Source organism: Elgaria multicarinata, chromosome 1 (assembly GCF_023053635.1).
Source record: "Elgaria multicarinata webbii isolate HBS135686 ecotype San Diego chromosome 1, rElgMul1.1.pri, whole genome shotgun sequence".
Classification (NCBI taxonomy): domain Eukaryota; kingdom Metazoa; phylum Chordata; class Lepidosauria; order Squamata; family Anguidae; genus Elgaria; species Elgaria multicarinata.
Window position 1 is genome coordinate 179,421,677 of NC_086171.1, and position 21,166 is coordinate 179,442,842.

Sequence of the window (21,166 nt, forward strand, 5' to 3'; positions counted from 1 at the left end):
CCATGACAAAGGAATTGTGGACTTTACAACACAAAAATAAGCCTTGCCTCCAAATCATACAACTTTGCTACCAGTAGACAATTCTCTTCCAGATGGCCTAATTGCAACATGTAATTCATTTTTGGGTTGTCAAAGGAGAATGTGACCAGAGGAACCAGAGACTAGAATGGCAAAGGAACAAAGAACAATATTACAATTTTATTATGATTGACTAAGGGTGTGGGAGGAATGACAGAATTGCTGCCATGGTGTGTGTGTGGTGGTGGTGGGGGCTTGCCTATTCATAAAATGGCTGCCATGGTGGGCATGGACAGTCACAAAACACTCATCTCCCAGAAGGTAAATGGTAAGATTAAAAGAAAAATAACATACCCAAGAATCGTAAGTACAAAGCAGAATTGGGGTCTGAGCTTCAAAAGACAAAACTACTCTTTGGAACCCAAATAAAGATAGTGCTAGAGAGCAGCTTTTCACTTTGCAGCATGTCAACCACTCAGTTAAAAAAAGGATTTTAAAAATTAAATAAAATTAAAAACCAAGAGAAGTAGGGAGCCTGGCAGATACTAAGAGAAGTGTCTGCAGGCTCCATGTTAGACCCCAGATGTAGACTATTCTATAGCTTCTTTGCAGTAAAACTTCCTGTTCCTTATTCATAGGTATTTCAGCAATCATTGTATGACCCATGCAAAACCAAAGATGCTAGAGCATCTCATAGGGGACAATCTGCCAATGGTGGGGGTGTAGAATGTGGGATGGCCACAAAGACTATAATTGACATGGGGGCATAATGTATTAAAGTACATGACACAGAAATGTATTAAATAATGTATTAAAGTACATGACACAGGCTTGATTTGATTCTGGGATATCTCAAATGGGACAACCCCTAAGTGTTGGCCTGAAGGTATCACACTTAGAGCATCTGGCACACAATCTAAGCTTTGGACAAAAACAATGTTGATCATCTTGAAGGGGACATTCACAGCGTGTCTAATGTTAGGGTGGCCAAAGTACTTTGAAATGCAAAAGTGTGTAAAGTCTTCATTCAGGCTGTCAGCTATCCTTTGTTGCCTATTCTGGAGTAGTAGTACTGCTATTCATGTTAATAATCCATGTGGACAATAATTCAGAGTCAGAACCAGGTGAAGCCCCTGTTTCAGGCAGCAGAGCAGGAAGAGCAGTTAATTGTGCCACTCCCCCACTCCACCCATATGAGGAGGGCCCACCATAGTCCCCAGCAGATGTTCTGGGGAACCCTGCCAGTTGCTTACCCTCTGCAGCATTTGCAGCTGCAGGAGAGACTGCCAGGGCTCTCTGGAACAGCCACCCACTCAGCGACCCAAGCCAGAGGAAACAGATGACATCGCTCTTCAAAGATCCAGCCAGATACCTGGCTCTGAGACGATCTTCCACAGAGTCAGCCATTGTGGGAGGAGTGTCCTAGGAGATCAATTGTACCACTTTTTACAGCCAACACGGTTCTTCAGAGAGCACTGGCAGTGGTGACAAAGGCAGGACGCAGTGAGGAGGACATAGCGGGGGAAGGAACTTACATATGCTCTCCTACTTCAGGTGGCAGAAGAGCTTGCACTGGTGCTGTTCAGACTTGCTTTTACACTTAGAGAGAGAGAGGCCTTTTTATAGGGCTTCCTTTAATCTCCATGAAAACTGTTTGTTGTTGTTTATTCGTTCAGTCACTTCCGACTCTTCGTGACTTCATGGACCAGCCCACGCCAGAGCTTTCTGTCGGCTGTCGCCACCCCTAGCTCCCCCAAGGTCAAGTCTGTCCCCTCCAGAATATCATCCATCCATCTTGCCCTTGGTCGGCCCCTCTTCCTTTTGCCTTCCACTTTCCCTAGCATCAGCCTCTTCTCCAGGGTATCCTGTCTTCTCATTATGTGGCCTTGTGAAAACAGTTTATGTGAAAACTGTAGCCTTGACCAATCAAAGAACTTAGTCAACTCCAGTTTCCAATTGAACTTTTAGTTTAAGAAACAGAATAACAACCATGAAGACAAAGCAAGATTTCACTATCAAAGTGCCAGTACAGTCTAGGAGTATAAACAGATATACTCTCATGATGCATCAATAACAAAGGAAAGTAGCAATAGGAAGTCAGCTGCATCATAACCATGAAACATCTAAGTCCTTTCAAGTCATTTAGGTGATTGTGTTGGTTATGGGGGTCAATTTAACACTTCCCTATGGCAGTGCTTAAACTTTAATTTCTGTTGAGATCACCTGCCTTGTCTTCAGAACATCCCAGGTTCCCTCCATGGCATCTGCAGGTAGGGCAGGAAAATCTCCTGCCTGAAACCCTGAATTTTATGCTAAGGTGTGGAGGGGGAGGAAGTGTGTGTGTTTATATGTGTACATGTGAACAGGGGCAGCCCCAGCTGACACCAGATATGGTGTCATAGAGCTGAAAAGATTATGCACCCCTATATAGAAGAATGCTGAATAAACTTGTAATGATGTGAAACCAATCTAAATATTCTCCATTTCTGAAATACTGTCATTTTTCACAATAGCTCTGATTCCTGGCTAGCTCATGTCATCTCAGGAATGGAATCCTGCCAAAATTGGTTACATGTCAGAAATTAAATAGCATTAGGTGCTGAGATAAGGTTCTTGTTATGAGGGTCACAGTGGCCTGTGCACAGGATTCTGCAATGTCATCAAGCTACATGGAGGTAGAACATCATCAGACAGCAGCAAAACTGTGACATAAAAAGGCCTAGTTTGCACATGATGACAACTCATGAGTTGTTTAAAGGATGGGTTGTTGGAGCCAGGCAAGAGTGAGCGAGCAAGGTGCCGCCTGCTCAGCACTTCCAGTTTGCATCCAGTTTCCCAACAATCCAGGAACCCTTTCCTTCCTTAAAAGATTTTCTGTGGTAAGAAAAAAGGCAGAAGATGCTGTGGGAAACACAGGAGGGTTAAAAATGGAAGATGATGTCATCTGGACCTCCCATAAAATTCTGTGAATTAGTCAGGGTTTTTGCACAATAAAAGACCTGACCAGAAGCACCCCCAGTCAATCATAGAAATATTTTACCTCTATATATCAAAACTTCAAACACTAGGATAAGCCTGCCATCTACTGGGGAAAAAGGTTTCCTGTTTAGTAATGATACTGGACTTTACAAATGTCTAATAGCCCACCTAGAGCATCTCTAAGGAGGAAAAAACACCCTCTCACCATGGTTTTTTTCTTGGGCCTTTCCATGTTCACTATGGGCTCCTTCAGATGTGACCACATGATTTGTAATTGAAACCTTCCCCGCTGGCCAATGTTTCATAAAGCTCAATGAAGCAGCACCTTCTAGTGGTGGAAGTATTCCTGCAGTTATTTTAGATACCGTATTATTTCTGGGTTTTTAGCATGATTTCCAGGGGAGGGTGCAAGAGACATCCTGGAGGTTGATGGCGTCATGTAATGGACTCCCAAACATCCATGAAGCTCATATGACTGCCCTTTAGTATCCTGGAATGTTAAAGGCCAGGTAACACCTTGAAAAAGAAAACAATTACTTCAATTCTTAAAGAAGAAAAAGGCACAGAGTGTATTCAGGTAACACACGTGTTGATAGTAGGTGTAGATAAGCTCTAGAAACACTGGACTGGCAATACTGTAACAAAAGTGACTCTGGGACATAATAGGGATTTGTCTGTCATAAATACCTCAGTATATCAACTCTTAACTGAAAACTAGACCCTCCTGCTTTGTGTATGATTCTTTTTATAGAACTCACACCATATGTACTTATGAATGTAGCTGCTGCTACACCCAGTCAGGATGACCCTAGATTTAAAAGTACTAAATATTCATAAACATGCTAAGATTGAGTTAAATCCAATGCCATCCACCCACCAGTCAAATGGAAACTGCTGGTAGAGCTAATTTTCCTTCCCCAGGTCTCAGGAGCAGATGGGGGGAGGGGGACACACACATGGGGTTGCAGGGGAGAGACGAGCAGGGGAAATCCCTTTGCATGAGTCCACTTATGTGATACTAGATTTAACCCTTTTTTACATGAAGGGGAGATAAACGAAGTACTAAACACATTGTTGGACAAAAATCTCACTATTACATTCTTGCATAGGTGACATGGAACTTGGAGGACATTTGGAGGCTTATACACCCAACAATCAAAGAGCATAGATATTTATTTATTTATTTATTATTACATTTCTATACCACCCAATAGCCGGAGCTCTCTGGGCGGTTCACAAATATTTCCTTCTCTTGCCAATCTGAGCAGGATTCTCACTAATGCTGCCATCAGGTCCATCATAACTTCAGACCAAGCACTGCCTCGCTACTGACCTAAAGAGAGCCAAACACAAGTCTAGTTAACAAACGAATAATAACTCTACTTTAAGGGATACTGCCAGCCTCATAAAGTCAACAAAGCTGCATATGTATGATCAGCTGGAACTGGAAGTCAGCAGAGCACTACTCTGGAACATTCTCTAGGCATAAGAGGAAGGACAATTTCTTATGCCTCCTTTAGAAAGAAAACTTGGGCTAACGAACTTCTCAACTTTGAAAACAGACTAAACGGGGTGGGGGGGAATGTTGCAATATATTTCCCCTCCTTCCTCAGTTATAATCAGTTCATCATAAACAATATGGGTTGAACAAACTGCATCCTAGAAGAGGATTTCTTGCTTAACTGCATAAACAATCCAATTGGGAGTTAGGCAGGTATATTGCTCACATACCACATTCAAGCAAATAAAAAATATAACAGATTGAGCAAAAGCACTCCCCTTAAATAGACTCAAAGAAAATTAATAAATCAATGAAAATTAATAAAAGGAATGAATTGTTTGAATTTTTTTTTAAGCTGGAATTGTATGGCAGTGATAGTTCCACACATCATTTACAAGTAAGCCCAATGAACTCACTGGGACTTACTTCCACTTAAGCATGCAGAGATTTTACTTACTGTTTTTACACTTTGTTCTGCAGGGGGAGAGGGGCACTCCATCTCCCAGATTGGTGGAGTGTGGTGTTCCTGCCTATTTACCAGTGTGAGTAATTTTTCTACAAGGACTTTTCCACAGCAGCAACACCTCCCCACCCCAAAATACAACCACCAGGATCTTTACCTCACGTTCAACACCTTTACTTCTCAAGATGTGAGGATACATTGGCTTTTTATTTTGAGATATACTATTATTTTATCCTTTAGTAGCAACAAACCATAGGATTTTGAAGAGAAAAAATATTTACAGAATTAAGGTGTTAAACTGTAGATAACCACCACTTTGTTCTCCTCCTGCACATAAATAACTGAGTTACAGTCATTAAGCACTTCAAACCCACTTAAGTCTCCTAGGAACCCAATACGTTCTCTTAAACCCCTTCCTTATCTAAACTCCACAGGCGCTGCTCCTTGTTTATATACCACACACGTTTCACCTGCCCCCCCACTCATTCAGCCAATCATCTCCCATATGCAAATACACCATACGTTCTGTCACTCATACCACTCACACTCTAGATCTACTTACAGAGAATTATAGAGTCATAACATGCATACATACATCTGACCCCACTCGGAGTAAAACAACCCTTCTCCACCAGATCTCTCCCACGGTCTGAACTGAGCTAAAGAATACTATTTTTAGTGTGACAACAACGGAAAGTTCCATTTCCAGGCGAGGGTTTTCTAAATGTTCCTGTCTCTATAGAAAACTGAAGCAACAAAAGAAAACGGAGAGGAAAATAGGAAACGCCCACTCTGTATTGTGAAATCTATGATTGGAACGGAGGCTTCGAATGCTGGCAACAAGCGCTCCCGCCCGTAGCTTAGCAACCAAGACGGAGCGGAATCCATCGGTTACGCATCCCTCAGGCCTCCTCTCGGCCTGCGGCGGTTTTTTACATGGGTTAAGCTAAGAAACGGTTTTCTGAAGTCTAGGGATCGGCGTCTCTTGTGACGTCATCGACGTGCGCCTGATGCGAAGGAGGAAAGAGTCGTGTGGGCCTGAGGAGCCGGGAATCTCTCCCCTCACGGGGAGGGTGCGGCGACGGTGAGTTTGGCTAGAGGAGCTCGCTGGGGACCGGTATGTTGCCCCGCCTGCCGCGTGGCGGCTAAGCAGAAAATAGAGCCCCCGAGCCGCCCCCGTGGGCCCTCCGTCTCGCTGTATGCCTCCAGGTGTCCACTGGCCCAGAGGAGGAGCCTGGAGGTAAATGAAGCCGTAAGAAACGGGATCGGGGAGTTCCCTCTTCTTCCTTGCGCCACCCACCCCTCTCCTCTCCTCACCCAAGAGGAGTTTCTTTCGCAGTCGGAAGCTGGCCGCTCCGAGCCACAGTCACAGCTCCCATTTACACTACCGTATAGCTGAAACTCCAGATGCCCATGTTGAAAATGAAAGGTCTTGCCCCACTGGGGAAGTAGGTGTCCGGACTGGTAACGTTACTTAGGCTGATGACTCATTCTGCTCGCTGATATAGGTGGTTGTGTCTTAACTCGTGGGGCTCCTTGCCTGAGCCTGTGTGTGTGCATGTATGGATACGTGCATTCCGTTTAGGGAGTACCCCAGGAGTTATAGTTCTGTGAGTGGAGTAGCTCAATTGAACAGTTCAGCTCTGAGAGATTATGTCCCTTATTCCCACATTGGAGTCAGCCTGCACGAGGCAAGGAGACCCATTAGTTAACACAACCATTTGCATCAGTGAAGAGAATTAGCTCCGAAATGGATTTTCTTTGCTCACACGTTTGAAGGCAAATGTAGGATAGAAAATGGCTAACAAAGCAAGATGTTGCAGTGGGGGTACATATACACACACATGCACCGCAGTCTTCACTACACAATTGAATCGGGCTGCTTAGATATGGATAATGGAAGTAGAGGGAAGTAACTCTGAAGGCAACTTGCAAACACCCTCAGAAAGCTACAATTCCTAGGATGCCAGGGGGAGGAGGAATTGTGATAATTTAATTGCTTTAAATGAGGCAGCTGGACAAGCATCTGTCAGGGATGCTTTAGGATGGATTCCTGCATTGAGCAGGGGGTTGGACTCGATGGCCTTGTAGGCCCCTTCCAACTCTGCTATTCTATGATTCTATGAAGTTAAAATTTGTGGTGCAGGTATAATCTTATACATTGCTTGTTTGCAAATGCTTCTGTTTCGAAGCCACTGCTTACGGGAATTGTAACCAAACTCCATACAAGTGTGTATAATAAGGCCTGTCTGCTTAAATACTGATAAGCTAAAGATAACTAGGAGGACTGGCCTTAATCTTGTTTGTTGAATTCTGTAAATGAAGTATGCACAGTAATGAGAATAGGGGGGAATTAAACTGCTAGATTCTGAGTCAACCAGTCAACAATATGCTCCCTTGCTTTGGAGCCAACCCCATCAAACTTAGTGAATCATTCATAAGGCCTGGCTATTAGGCATCTGCTGTAGTATTTTCTTAATGGTTTATAAGCTTCCTTTATAAAACAAGGGCAGAGGCTTTCATTATAGAAACCATGTTTTTAAAAAATGTGATGCAGTCCTGTGGGCTCCAAGTTCATATTTGTGGGGTTTTGTGCGTTTAGTTCTAGAAGTATCTGTTATTATGCACAGTCTGGTAGGAGATTCATCAACTTATTTAGACTGCAGGTTGTCTTCTAATTTAACTTACCTCTTGGTTTGGATGTGTTAACTAGAACGGGGTAGTTTGGCATGAAATCCAAGAATAGTTGTAAAGACATAGTTGTAAATATGATGGGATGGTTTCAGGTGGAGAAATGCTTCCTTCTCCCACGTTCCAAATTTGATTTGTAATATAGTGGCTAAAAGTTTGAACTGTATGTCATGAAGTCCCCAGTTCAAATCTTGCTGCAGCAATAAACTGACAGGCAGAGTGATCCTATTGGAATTTGAGCATTCCAACATTTCCAAAGCCCTGGCACTTTTTTGTCATTTTTTCCTCCTTTTGTTTTTATTAAACCTATTTCCCACTCATTGTGACCAATGGGAGGAAAACATTTGGATCAACTCTTAGGCTGCTCTAAATGTAACCTCACATTTGGGGCATGGTGGGGGCGTTGGGAAGGGTTTTGATATTGCATATCCAGCGCTTCCCTTGCTCTGCTCATCTCGCACTCCCAGCTTTGACCTTGGGAAGGTAAGACCTACAGATCTTTCTGCAGGGTAAAGGAAGGGAAATTTGAGATCAGATCTCCCCCACCAATGTTGGAACTCTGTCTCCAACCTTGAAGTGGGGAATCCAACCTATCCTATGGCTTCTGGAACTCCAAGAGCCATAGGATTGTAGCCTTAGAGTGCAGTCCTGTGCATAATGGCTTGGGAATGTTGGGTGTTTCTCAAGCGAGAAGATACCTACCCTTTTCCTTGCTCTGTGTCAAGCACATCCATTCTTACAATATATATTTGTCACTATTACAACTTCTGAATTAAATTGAAGTAATTTATATCAGGGAGAGTTAAATACAGTGGGAAAGTATGGTTGTTAGCCACACTGAGTGTAAATGTTCACTACTTTATTTTCCTGAACCGGCATTGCTCCAAGTCTATCATGCCTTGTCCTTGCACCTGATCTTTCCTCGACTACCTTACATTGTAGTCTTGTATTGCTTTGATGTTCACCTACCACACATTTGATAGTGTATAAATGTGTAGTGGTATGTTGTGAGAATTTTTAATTAAAATATTTTTTTCCTGAAGTACAACTGCTCTATTAGATAGAACTGGTAATTGGAATGCGGCTGAGTAGAACAGTCCATAAACCTGGCTGAGGCAATTAGAAAAGAGGCAAGGTGGGCCACGTCTTCTGCTGTAACCCACAATGGTGCAATGGGTAGCTATCAGGGAACGAGCTTTCTCTGTAGTGGCCCCATGATGTTACGCATCCATATATAATGCACTTGTGGTTATAGTTATGTATTCCTATTATATCTCTGTATTTATGGTGAGTATCTCTAGTGTGAGAATGGGGTGAGTGACTGGAAGAATGATGGATTTGCATATGTGTGAGAATTCGCTGAGGAAGTGAAGGGGTGAAGTGTGTGTGCTATATAAACTGTGCTGTGCTGTGTGAGTTACCCTATTTCTTCGATTCTAAGACGCACTTTTTTCCCCATATAAACATCTCTAAAAATGGGGTGCGTCTTAGAATCGCGGGTGTGTCTTAGGGGTTTTTTTCTGTTGGTGGTACTGAAATTAGTGTGCGTCTTAAATTGATGGCATCTTACAATTGAAGAAATACGGTAGATAGGATTTGTGATGAGACAGGGATCGGACTTTAGGATTGAGAACAGAGAGAGAGAGCGGTCTGTGGTGATAGTGCAGGGATTTTGGGGGAAGTGTGATCTTGAGTATTGCGTATGAGGAAGTATATATTAATAAAGCGTGTTCAGAGGAGGGCAACCAGGATGATCAGGGGTCTGGAAACAAAGCCCTATGAAGAGAGACTGAAACAACTGGGCATGTTTAGCTTGGAGAAGTGAAGATTGAGGGGAGACATGATAGCACTCTTCAAATAGTTAAAAGGATGTCACACAGAGGAGGGCCAGGATCTTTCTCGATCCTCCCAGAGTGCAGGACACGGAATAACGGGCTCAAGTTAAAGGAAGCCAAATTCCAGCTGGACATCAGGAAAAACTTCCTGACTGTTAGAGCAGTATGACAATGGAATCAGTTGCCTAGTGAGTTTGTGGGCTCTCCCACACTAGAGGCCTTCAAGAGGCAGCTGGACAACCATCTGTCAGGGATGCTTTAGGGTGGATTCCTGCATTGAGCAGGGGGTTGGACTTGATGGCCTTGTAGGCCCCTTCCAACTCTGCTATTCTATGATTCTGTGAAAGCCATTAAGAGTTACTTGTTTATTATTCAGGAACTTATTGCTGTAATTAATAAAACTTGTTTTGTTTCTAAAATACCACACCTTATGCTCTTGGCTACGTAATGCAGTGGTAATAAAGGGAATAGTACAAGGTTATAGAATAAAAAGGGTTAGGCCTGAGCAGGGTGGATATGATTTAAATCAATACTCAGAAAGTCTTGATTTAATCATGTGACCACCACCACCACCCCCGAAAAAGTGCACTCTTCCTCACTACATTTTACACAACTCAAGAGTTACCAAAAACTCATTCTTGCTGGTATAATCTTAATATTGACAACCAGATGAAGGATTCATTTTTAGAATAGCAACTTTTCAGATTAGTTTTACAGTTATATCAAAAAAATACTGATTTGGTTATAATATTAGAAACACATCATAGATAGTTCACCTCGCAATAATTTCATAATTATCTATCTCCAGTTTAATGGGTTAATCACTCATATTTGGACAACTTTTCTTCTGTACTTTATTGGAAGGAGAAAAATAATCTTACAGAAACCTCTGGAAGAGCATGACATTGTGAATGGATTAATGGAATTCATTTACCAAAAAAATTAAACAGCCTCATGCTACATAATTAAAAACTAATCCTTATTTCATGATGAATAACCTTTGGACTATAATGTATCTTAAATAGAAAACTATAGAGTTTTCCTCAAAAAGCATTTTATTAAAAAAAATCCAATTTAAATAAAAAAATCCATTTTTTAAATTTATTTTTTTTAAAGAATCTTTGATTTTTATCCACCCTGGGCCTGAGCCTTAAAGGTCCTGGTGGCAGCGAAACCCAGTGTGTGTGAGGGAGGGTGGTTCCTGCTGGGGTGAGAAAGGGAATTCTCACTAGGAGAAAGCAGGAATGCCACACACACCCCTTCCCACCATCTATGAAATACATTTCCTATGGAGATCTGCCTGACATCGTCACTGGATACATTCTGATGCCAGGTTAAGACCTTCCTCTTCCAGCATGTGTTTAATCTTTAAACTGTTGCTCTGGTTATTAACTTTACTGCTTGCTCTTTAATATTTTAATATTTTGGCATTTGATTGTTAAATTTATTGTTTTGTGTTTTTATTATAATGTACTCTGAGGGTATCTGCCAATTGGGCGGTATATAAATGTAATAAATAAATAGTATAGGTGAGAGAACTACAGAAGAGAACAATTCCTCATTCTCCACCTTTTATCTTTGTCAAACTTGGCTATATGTCCATTAGATGCCATCAGTGAAGCACATTCTTCTCTTCACAGGTTACACATACTCTGAACCTGCCATCTCAGCACTCTTGTTCGTTGAAGTAACTCACTATGGCTCCTAAAGATATAATGACTAATTCTCATGCCAAATCCATCCTCAATGCAATGAATTCTCTGCGAAAAAGTAACACGCTTTGTGACGTGACCCTACGTGTGGAGCAGAAAGATTTTCCAGCCCATCGTATTGTGTTAGCTGCTTGCAGTGACTATTTCTGTGCTATGTTCACCAGCGAGGTAGGCAAGATGCACAGTATTTTTTTATTCATTCAAGTAAGAAAGTTCCCTATAATACAGCTTCAACAGTGCAAAAATGACAGCAAGGCTGCAATCCTGTACATACATTCCTGGAGGTAAGTCATGTTGAACTCAGTGGGGCTTACTTCTGAGTAGATATGTCTAGGATTGTACTGCACGGCTGCAATTCTGCATCTACTTACTTAGGAGTAAGGCCATGGGACTTGCTTCTGGGTAAATGTGCATAGGATTTGGCTGTAAAAATGCATATGAAATTATTTGTATACAAGAAATGAAATCTGCCAAATAGTGAAATGAACTATCCACAAAAAATGTATAAATAAAATATTGGGGCAAAAGTTAGCATGACCTATAACATCTTATTCATGCTTTTGCTAGACTTGTCTAGCAAGAAGTTGGAGATTGCATAGTAACTTTAATTCACATTCTGAAATTTTATATTTTAAGTTACTATGCAGCCTCCAACTCCTTGGGATTAGTCTAGTAAAATTGTGATTAAGACATTATAGGTAATTGTAACTTTTTTGTCTCGACATTTTATTTATTTATTTGTTTGTTTTTCAACACATATCTTGGTTATTGTGAAATTCAAATATTAAGCCTTGTGGACAACTATTTTTTTTAAAGGGGCTATATTTTGCACTGCGAGCAACATTGGCCCTGCCCACTGACTCAATACCACACAAACTGTGCCTTCTTAGCCGCCTCCCTCCTATGTGAACGGCAGTAGAAGCTTTGGCAGAGCCTCTCATTTAGCTGCCCCGGTGTCTGACTTCTATCTGTCTTGGCTTGCACACAAATGCTGAACAGCCTAAGTGCAAAAGAAGGGAACTTACACAGTTCTTCTCTTTTGCACATTGCTATACCCTTTTTGTAACATGATACATTTTACACATAATACAGTCGACTAATCACAGATTCCACACATTATTAATCCATTAATTATTTAGTCTCTTCTGCAATGCTTAATTTGAAACAGATACTTCCTGCTTACATTCTTATCTGATATTGTTATACTAACCCATAGCATTTGAAATTATTTACATATACTTGGCTGTATCCTTAGTCTCGTTGAAATGAATGGGACTTAAATTAAACTAACGTTGGATACAATCCCCTGTACGTGCAGTGCTTTGTAAAGCAAAAAAAAACATTCTTATCCTTTGTTCACAACTCACAACCATGAGACCTTTAGAAAAAAAGCTTTGATGAAAAAATAAAAAGACTGAAATGAATAAAGAAATAAAACTGCCTGTTAACAGCTGGAAAAAAGCAAAGTTAAATTGCATTTTTCTAAAAACTTCCATGTTATATACAAATCCGCTTTCCTGGATAACCACAAGATAGCCACAAGGCTTACAAGTAACCAATGCTCTACATTTTAGCTAAATGGTTGATTTTGACCATTTAGCAGAGACTTCAAGGAGTGGGAGGGATGGAGGCTGGAGACGGTTGGGGATACCTCATAGCCCCATGTCCCTAGTCTCCCTCCCCACCCCAGGGAACAGGGCCCTTTCACCCCCTACGAGCTTGCATTTGGAAGCTCGTAGCATCAGCTATCACGGTTCTTGCCATGCTGGCTGCGAGAGAGAGTGGGAGGGGTGGGAAGCATGGCTTCTTGGCTTGAACCAGGAAACCGAAATATCCAATTTCTAGGGGACATAGGATTGCCCTCTTATTTGCAAAGCTATGTGAATTTATCATTTGTGTTGTACCCCGCCTCGATCCAGAGGGAGAGGTGGTTAACAAATGAATTATTATTATTATTATTATTTATTATTACCCTGAATTAAGTACAATAATGACTTTGGCGTGGATTGGATATAAAACGGAGGTGAATCTTAATTGGGTACGGTGAATGAATATGCTCATTTCCTAAGCAGATTTGAAAACATTTTATCGAAGTCTTTGCTCCGTTCTTTCAAACTTTTATATATGTGCATCAAGAAACTCTATTTGGTATTTGTTATACATACCATTTGCTGAAATATATTTTCCCTCTCTAAATTTATAGTCTAAATGTATTTATGACATTTGTAGACCACCCCATAATATAAAGTTCTCTGAGAAGATTGAATAAACAACTTACAGTTGGGCTTTCAGGTTTGACTTCAGAACCCAGTAAAGGCCATTAATATACCAACCAGAAAAATAAAACATCGCTTTTCTCTTTTGTAATTTGCAGCTTTCAGAGAAGGATAAGCCTTATGTTGATATTCAAGGGCTAACAGCTTCAACTATGGAAATATTACTGGACTTCGTATACACAGAGACTGTTCATGTGACAGTGGAAAATGTTCAAGAGTTGCTCCCAGCAGCCTGTCTGCTTCAGCTGAAAGGTAATGGCAAAACTGTGTGGATCAGGGATGGAGATCTTTTTGAAGTCCTTGAGCCATGTTGCCCATTATTTTATTTGTGTTTATATATACACTATGTGTGTGTGTGTATATATGTATAGTGATGAACAGAACCTTTATAGCACAATAATAAAACACCAAACTAGCTGTTTCCAATACAAAACCTTACCTAAAAGCACATATGAACTAAACATTTTGGATTAGGTGACCCTTTTCAATTGAGTGACTTCCACAACACAGGAGATATGAAGGAAATTCTCATTGCAGATCCTCATGGCTGGGGAGAGGCAACAAGTGGGGTACCTCAGGGCTCAGTCCTGGGCCCAGTGCTCTTCAACATTTTTATTAATGATTTGGACGAGGAGGTGCAGGGAACGCTTATCAAATTTGCAGATGACACAAAATTGGGTGGGATAGCTAATACCCTGGGAGACAGAAACAAACTTCAAAGTGATCTTGATAGGCTGGAGTGCTGGGCTGAAAACAACAGAATGACATTTAATAGGGATAAATGCCAAGTTCTACATTTAGGAAATAGAAACCAAATGCACAGTTACAAGATGGGGGATACTTGGCTCAGCAACACTACAAACGAGAAGGATCTTGGAATTGTTGTAGATCACAAGCTGAATATGAGCCAACAGTGCGATATGGCTGCAAATGCTATTTTGGCTGCATTAATAGAAGTATAGCTTCTAAATCACGTAAGGTACTGGTTCCTCTCTATTCGGCCCTGGTTAGGCCTCATCTAGAGTATTGCGTCCAGTTCTGGGCTCCACAGTTCAAGAAGAATGCAGACAAGCTGGAGCGTGTTCAGAGGAGGGCAACCAGGATGATCAGGGGGTCTGGAAACAAAGCCCTATGAAGAGAGACTGAAAGAACTGGGCATGTTTAGCCTGGAGAAGAGAAGATTGAGGGGAGACATGATAGCACTCTTCAAAGACTTAAAAGATTGTCACACAGAGGAGGGCCAGGATCTCTTCTCGATCCTCCCAGAGTGCAGGACACGGAATAACGGGCTCAAGTTAAAGGAAGCCAAATTCCAGCTGGACATCAGGAAAAACTTCCTGACTGTTAGAGCAGTACGACGGTGGAATCAGTTACCTAGGGAGGTTGTGGGCTCTCCTACACTAGAGGCATTCAAGAGGTAGCTGGACAAGCATCTGTCAGGGATGCTTTAGGGTGGATTCCTGCATTGAGCAGGGGGTTGGACTCGATGGCCTTATAGGCCCTTTCCAACTCTATTCTATGATTCTATGATACAATAGAATAAAATCTGTTGAAAGACATTGGATTAGCTCTCAAAGGGCAGGGGCTTCATATGGAAGCAGAAGGCACTCCTCAGGAGATTCATCAAAAGTACAGCTTGTAAACAAGAAATCAAAGTCAGTATAAAGGGCGAGAAGACTTCCTTTAAAACAGGGGTGCAGAACCTTTTCAGCCCTTTAAACCACAATTTGCTGGATCGTATGCCACATACAAGCCACTTCTGCTTTGCATAATTAACCTCCGATTGGATCGATAGATCTTTGCTTGATATGCAAACCTGACACTATGGGTTATTCAAACCTAATTGTAGGTTAACTTTGATCCACAAAAAAACCCATTGGCATGTGCTGTCACCATTTTGAATATGTAACTTCCAATTGGAGGTTACTCTGATGTCTGAACCCAGACATTATGACCTGGTTCACATGTAGTAATAACCCATCATTTTAAAAATTGATGGTTTGTCTTGCATGAATCATTGCTCTGCCTGCAGCACGCCTGTCTCTTCTGATTTAGCTCACAACCCACAGTCACCTCCTTTGTAGGTTGTGCATTGTAACATGTGAACCCAGACCACTGGCTTATTTAGGGGCTAAATAACCCAGCGGTTATCCCATGGTTTGTTGTTGGATTAATAGCTGGGTTGTTTACATCATGCTGCATAACCTATAAAGCAGCCAATTGTGGGTTGTGTTGTAAAGCAGAAGAGGTGAGCATGCTGTTTGTGCACAACAACTCATTGATTTTTAAACTCATGTGTTGTCCTTACATAAGTACAGGGCCTACTAGTTAATTGTGGGTTAAACAACTCATAGTTAACCTAGCAACTTATTGTAAGTTAACTGGGGGTTGTTTAACCCACAATAAACTTACAATGTCCAGGTTTAGCTGTCACAGAGGAACCTCAGGCATGGTGTCAGCATGCACCTAGCATGTGCCACAGAAAATCATGGATTAATTAATCCATGATCTGCCACTGTTACATGCAAACCAGGCCATTTTGTCTGGATTTTCACATCACATAACAACCTAAAATCAGGCTGATTGGAGGTTGATTATGCAAAGTGGCAACAGTTTGTGGATTAATTCACTTACGTTTTGCCACTATTATGTGCAAACCATACTCTCTCTATCCCCATCTACTCACGCACACTTCTCTATGCAGAGTTTAAAATACCGTTTTAAAAAGAACGTGCTTTACTACTGTCATACAGTTTCTAGAATTCATTACTGATAAAATCCAATAATGCTAAGAGCCAAGTAAAATGGAAAGCTGGGGAGATGAAGGCAGAGCTTTATATTCACCAGAGTTGGGGTTCACTAGAGAACCTGATTCATTTTTATTGTTGTGTGATTAATTTTCTCACTTTAAACACAAAACTTGGTTCTCTGAAATACTTTTCAGAGCAGTGACGTGGCCATGTGAAGTACACATCATCATTTCATTTTCTCACAGGAGTGAAGCAGGCTTGCTGTGAGTTCTTGGAAAGCCAACTGGATCCATCCAACTGTTTGGGGATCCGAGATTTTGCTGAAACGCACAATTGTGTTGACTTAATGCAGGCAGCAGAGGTCTTCAGCCAGAAGCACTTCCCAGATGTAGTTCAACATGAAGAGTTTATCCTCCTAAATCAAGAAGAAGTGGAAAAGCTAATCAAATGTGATGAAATTCAGGTAAAAGCTAGCTTGTTACTGCACAAAGAATAAGGGAGATCCTACTTGGTTCTTTCATGTGACAGAATGGAACCAAACACAACCCAACAATTAACTAGTGAAATATTTGTTAGGGTTCTAAGAATTCCAGCTTTCATTTCAAATAAACACATGATTCTAGTGCTGATAGTTACCGTGATCTGTTCAAATATGCAATGACAAAACGTGCTAATATATTCCATAGTTTTGTATATGTCAGCCAGTCCTACAATATTTTCTCTACTCCAATCCTACTAATGTATGCTTTTTTCTGCTTTAGCACTAAGTTTGAATGTTAATGGAGTGTTTTCTTCTATTAAAACTGTGTCTTGAAGAATAAATTCTCATTTCCTGTTAGATATTATAATAGTGTGCATATAAAAAAAAACAGTTATAAATGACTTCTAAGAAGCAGAACAAAATCCACTTCACAAAATCCACTTCTGTCAGTGGGAAGCAAGAAGCAGCTACTTAATGTAAAGCCAAGAAATGTCTCGTTTTGTTCTCAAACTGAGCAGTATGCCTACAAGGTGAATTTATCTTTCAGGAGGAAATTATACATCAGCCTTAAGTTTAGACTTGTTTTTATATGCTTTCAAGTCAATTTAGATAAGCTACTGTTTACTTTATTCTCTAGGTGCTACTGAAAAGAGACGTACTAATAAGCACTAGAGAACTTTTAGTGTCTATTGTCTAAGACGCACACTGTTTTCTCGTGTACTTTTGTTTCAAAGGACACACAAGCAAGATCTGGTAAAGGTTCTTGCTGGAGGAAGGGGAAGTGACTTTTGCCAACTCCCCCACCCCCAGCAGCCCCTCCATCACTCCAAACAGCTACAGAGCTGAGGAGGGGCAGCCCTTTGGCGCAGCTTTTCAGGGGGCTGTGGAGGGAAGAAAGAATCAGCAAAAATCTCTCCCCACACCCTTGCCCCAAATCTTACTTCAGTGGGAGTTTCTTGTGAGCAGATTTTTAGTCATGGAAGCTCAGGATCTAAGCCCAGATTTCAAAGTCCTAGACCTATGTTTAAGGTAACATAATATAGCTTTCCCTAGGCTCATGATTTAAGGCTTGGGGAGTGCTAATTGGTATATTCCTGTTAATAACAGGGCCTTGAGAGAACCCGAAATCTCCTAAGAATTCTTCAAGTGCAATTTGAAAAAGACTTGAAGGTCAGGTTAAAATAGGCACTTGGGACAAATATGCTGGGGAATACTGTGTGAACCAGAATGCTGGAATGCCTGTTGGCCTGGATTAGAAAATTTCAGCATCTCATTTGGAACCCCATAGTACTCACATTAGAAAAGGAGGTCAATTCCAGAGCAGTCAAGAAGATATAAATACCGTATTTCTTCGATTCTAAGACGCCATCGATTCTAAGGCGCACCCCATTTTTAGAGATGTTAATTTGGGGGGAAAAGGGCATCTTAGAATCAAAGAAATACTTCCCTCGCCGCCCAGCCAACCTCCTCCCCCCCTCTCCACGCTTTCTTCTAATGGTTGTGTCCTTTTCTTTTTTCCCTCTGTGAGAGAAGAAACTGCCGTTTGCGCGGGAAGAAGGGGGGCATTGAAACAAAGAGTAAACTTAACTCTCCAGTCCCGCTCTTTACTTGTCTCTGCACCAGGGGACGACGACACGCGAGTAAGTCCCATGGAAATCGATGGGACTTACGAATAAATTTGCCTAACAAAAAACCAGGTGCTTACCCAACCAGCTCCTCGCTCGCATGGCTCGAGGCTGCTGCAGGAGCTTCCTCTTTTCCTCTTACCGTATTTCTTCGATTCTAAGACGCCATCGATTCTAAAACGCAGTCCATTTTTAGAGCTGTTAATTTAGGGGGAAAAGTGCGTCTTAGAATCGAAGAAATACGGTAGGTTGAAAAAGGCAGAAGAGGGGAGAGGATGTAAGAAATTCAAGATGTAAGTCAGGAACATCAAGATATTTATTTATTTTATTTATTACATTGTTATACTGCCCATTAGCTGAGGCTCTCTGGGCAGTGCACAATTAGTAGGAGAGTCCTTTGAAGTCTCAGAGAAAAGCTATACCTGTCATTGCTATCAAGGAGAGATCTGGACTTGCTTCGCCATGTTGGATAAAAGGCTGAGAGACACTTCAGAAAAGTAATATGCAAGGGCAAATGCAAACAATGGTCAAAGAAAGTGTTAAAATGATGGGCAGGAGGTGGGGGAGCAGAGTTTTGGATCATCCACCAGCTCATGCTGGCAAGGATGGAAACAGGGCAGTTTTTCTGGGTATTTTAGCCTGTGAGATCTTTATCTTCTGAAATATCCCCTCATTGAGAACAGTGGGGGAGGGCAATTAATTACACCAGCTCCAGGCTGATGTAGCTGAGGGACCCAATTTTAGGGCCTCTGAGAGGGACAGAACTGCTTTGGATCTAAAGCCACTCCCAAAACATTGTGTTTTGGGGCATACTGTTAGAGAAACATCCATGGGCATTAGCAGACATGCCCACCCATCCCCCATGCATAGGCAGAGTTCCTTTCTACTAGGGGAGGGGCACCTCAACCCCATCTTGAAAACCTCTAGCCAACAGATCTTAGGGCTTGGATTGTGCTGAAACTTTTTTAAAAAAGAAGGCTTTTCCTCTTCTGAACTAACCAGTCAACAAGGAGCATATGTAGTCTCCTTGAAGGTGCAGTTCAAGCATGTAAGAGCTAGTTTATTCAAAACCTGTCCGTTGTTTTGCCCCATTCATAGCACTCTGTTAAATGCAGCAGTAATTCATGGATGGAATTTACTGAAATTCCCTGAAATCTCTGTGATCTCTTAATGTAACCAAAATTGGTGGCATTTCAAATGAATATGATACCTGAAAATGTATTTCAGCAGGGGGAATCTTAACTATAAGCCTAATGAGAAAGAGAGAAATTACTGGAAGAGATATGAGACTTGGTTTAAAGAGGGAAGTCTACAATAGTATTCCTGAGTCTACCTAGTTATTTATAGAAGAATCTGATTGCCTAAGAGTTAGTGAAATTAACTAACCCAGCCTTTCTCAGTCTAGTGTTCTCCAGATGTTTTGGGCCAACAGCCCCAGCCCCCCTGGCCAATTGTAGGCCAAAAGATCTACAGGGCTGAACTAACCCATCTGGATGAAATTTTGAGGCTACGTTTCCTTTAATGCAGTCAGCCAGTCTTCGTGACAGTTATAAATGAATATTTATTTTTGTGCTACAAACTCATTCTTATGAATAAATGAGTAGGTTAAAAGTTGTGGAAGTTGTTAAAAATGGTCAAAGTAAAAAAGGGCTGTGTAGCAGTTAAGAAAGTGGCATCTTGCTATTTACTTTAAAAGCATTTTGTACACACTGGAGCATCATCAAAACGTTAATTGCTAAGGCTGCTATCTTAAGCACACTTAGGGTTTGTACAAATAATCTTTTTCTTAGTAATAGGAGAGAGTTCTCTTTGCACTATGGTCAGGCTAGTCCTATCTTGCCTTCCATATGTTTTGGACTACAACTCCCATCATGCCTGACAATTGGCTGTGCTGGCTGGAAATTATTGGAGTTGTAGTCCATTACATCAAGGCACAACATTGGACAAAGTAACATCATGGGAGTTCTTTTCTTCACGAGCAAAGACCTGTTTGCCCTTCTGTTTTAGAAGTTGGGGGTGGGGAGAGAACAAAGAGGTTGGACACTCCTGTGCTAGAGAGGAGTGTGCAATCTCTATTATTTTTTAAAAGAAAGGTTCTTCAACTGGTTAGTTGTGGTGGTGGAACAGGTCGCATTGTACTCTTTAAAGGGCTACAGCAGGAAAGTGCGCACCCTTTAGAGAGGGCCTTTAAAAGAGCCAAAATTACATTGTTCTGAACATATCTTGGGCATTACACACTAAGTTCTTGCAGCAATCACACAACAAAGTTACAACTCCCCTCACTAGAGATACACTTCTGCTAGCTTTTAAGGGAATCGTGTTTTCCCAGCAGCCCTCATTTGCTGAACAACGGCAGCTTCCCCACACCAGAGGAACAATCTGAGCTGGGACCTAAAGAAGTCTTTCCTCCTGAATCACTGACATCGGTTTCCAAAGACTGATTAGTGTCATGCATTCTCTTATAGGTGGATTCTGAAGAGCCGGTCTTTGAGGCAGTTATTAATTGGGTAAAGCACTCAAAGAAAGAACGGGAAGCATCCCTGCCAGAGCTTCTGCAATATGTGCGCATGCCACTTCTCACCCCGCGCTACATCACTGATGTCATAGACACTGAGGTGGGACCAATTGCCTTATTAAGCAGCTCATGGAATTAGTCTAATTTAATACTACCACTGCTGTATTATAAATTACATACATCATTAGAATATGGGAGCATTTCTTCTCGTTCTTCTCAGGAAATACCTGTCATTCATAGTGTTAACACATATTGAGGAATGAGTGCTTATCAGGGCATTTGTTTCATCCATTGCAATTAACATATTTTTTTGAATGCAC

At 41.4% G+C, this 21,166-nt stretch overlaps 1 protein-coding gene across 5 annotated transcripts in view; it reads left to right on the top strand.

Annotated features, from left to right (window-relative positions):
- The first annotated feature begins 5,958 nt into the window (after nucleotides 1-5,958).
- KLHL12 (kelch like family member 12) overlaps nucleotides 5,959-21,166 on the top strand; it is a 28,349-nt gene continuing 13,141 nt past the window's right edge. Inside the window, exons 1-5 of one of the 5 annotated variants that reach the window (XM_063144391.1) lie at nucleotides 5,959-6,045; nucleotides 11,128-11,367; nucleotides 13,574-13,727; nucleotides 16,471-16,688; nucleotides 20,797-20,946. In XM_063144391.1, the coding sequence (XP_063000461.1) occupies nucleotides 11,185-11,367; nucleotides 13,574-13,727; nucleotides 16,471-16,688; nucleotides 20,797-20,946 (705 nt within the window). In that variant the 5' untranslated portion in view covers nucleotides 5,959-6,045; nucleotides 11,128-11,184. Of the gene's footprint in view, nucleotides 6,046-6,123; nucleotides 6,202-11,127; nucleotides 11,368-11,464; nucleotides 11,484-13,573; nucleotides 13,728-16,470; nucleotides 16,689-20,796; nucleotides 20,947-21,166 lie in introns of those variants that run through there. The other 4 variants (XM_063144382.1, XM_063144404.1, XM_063144398.1 and 1 more) reach the window with 4 other exon arrangements.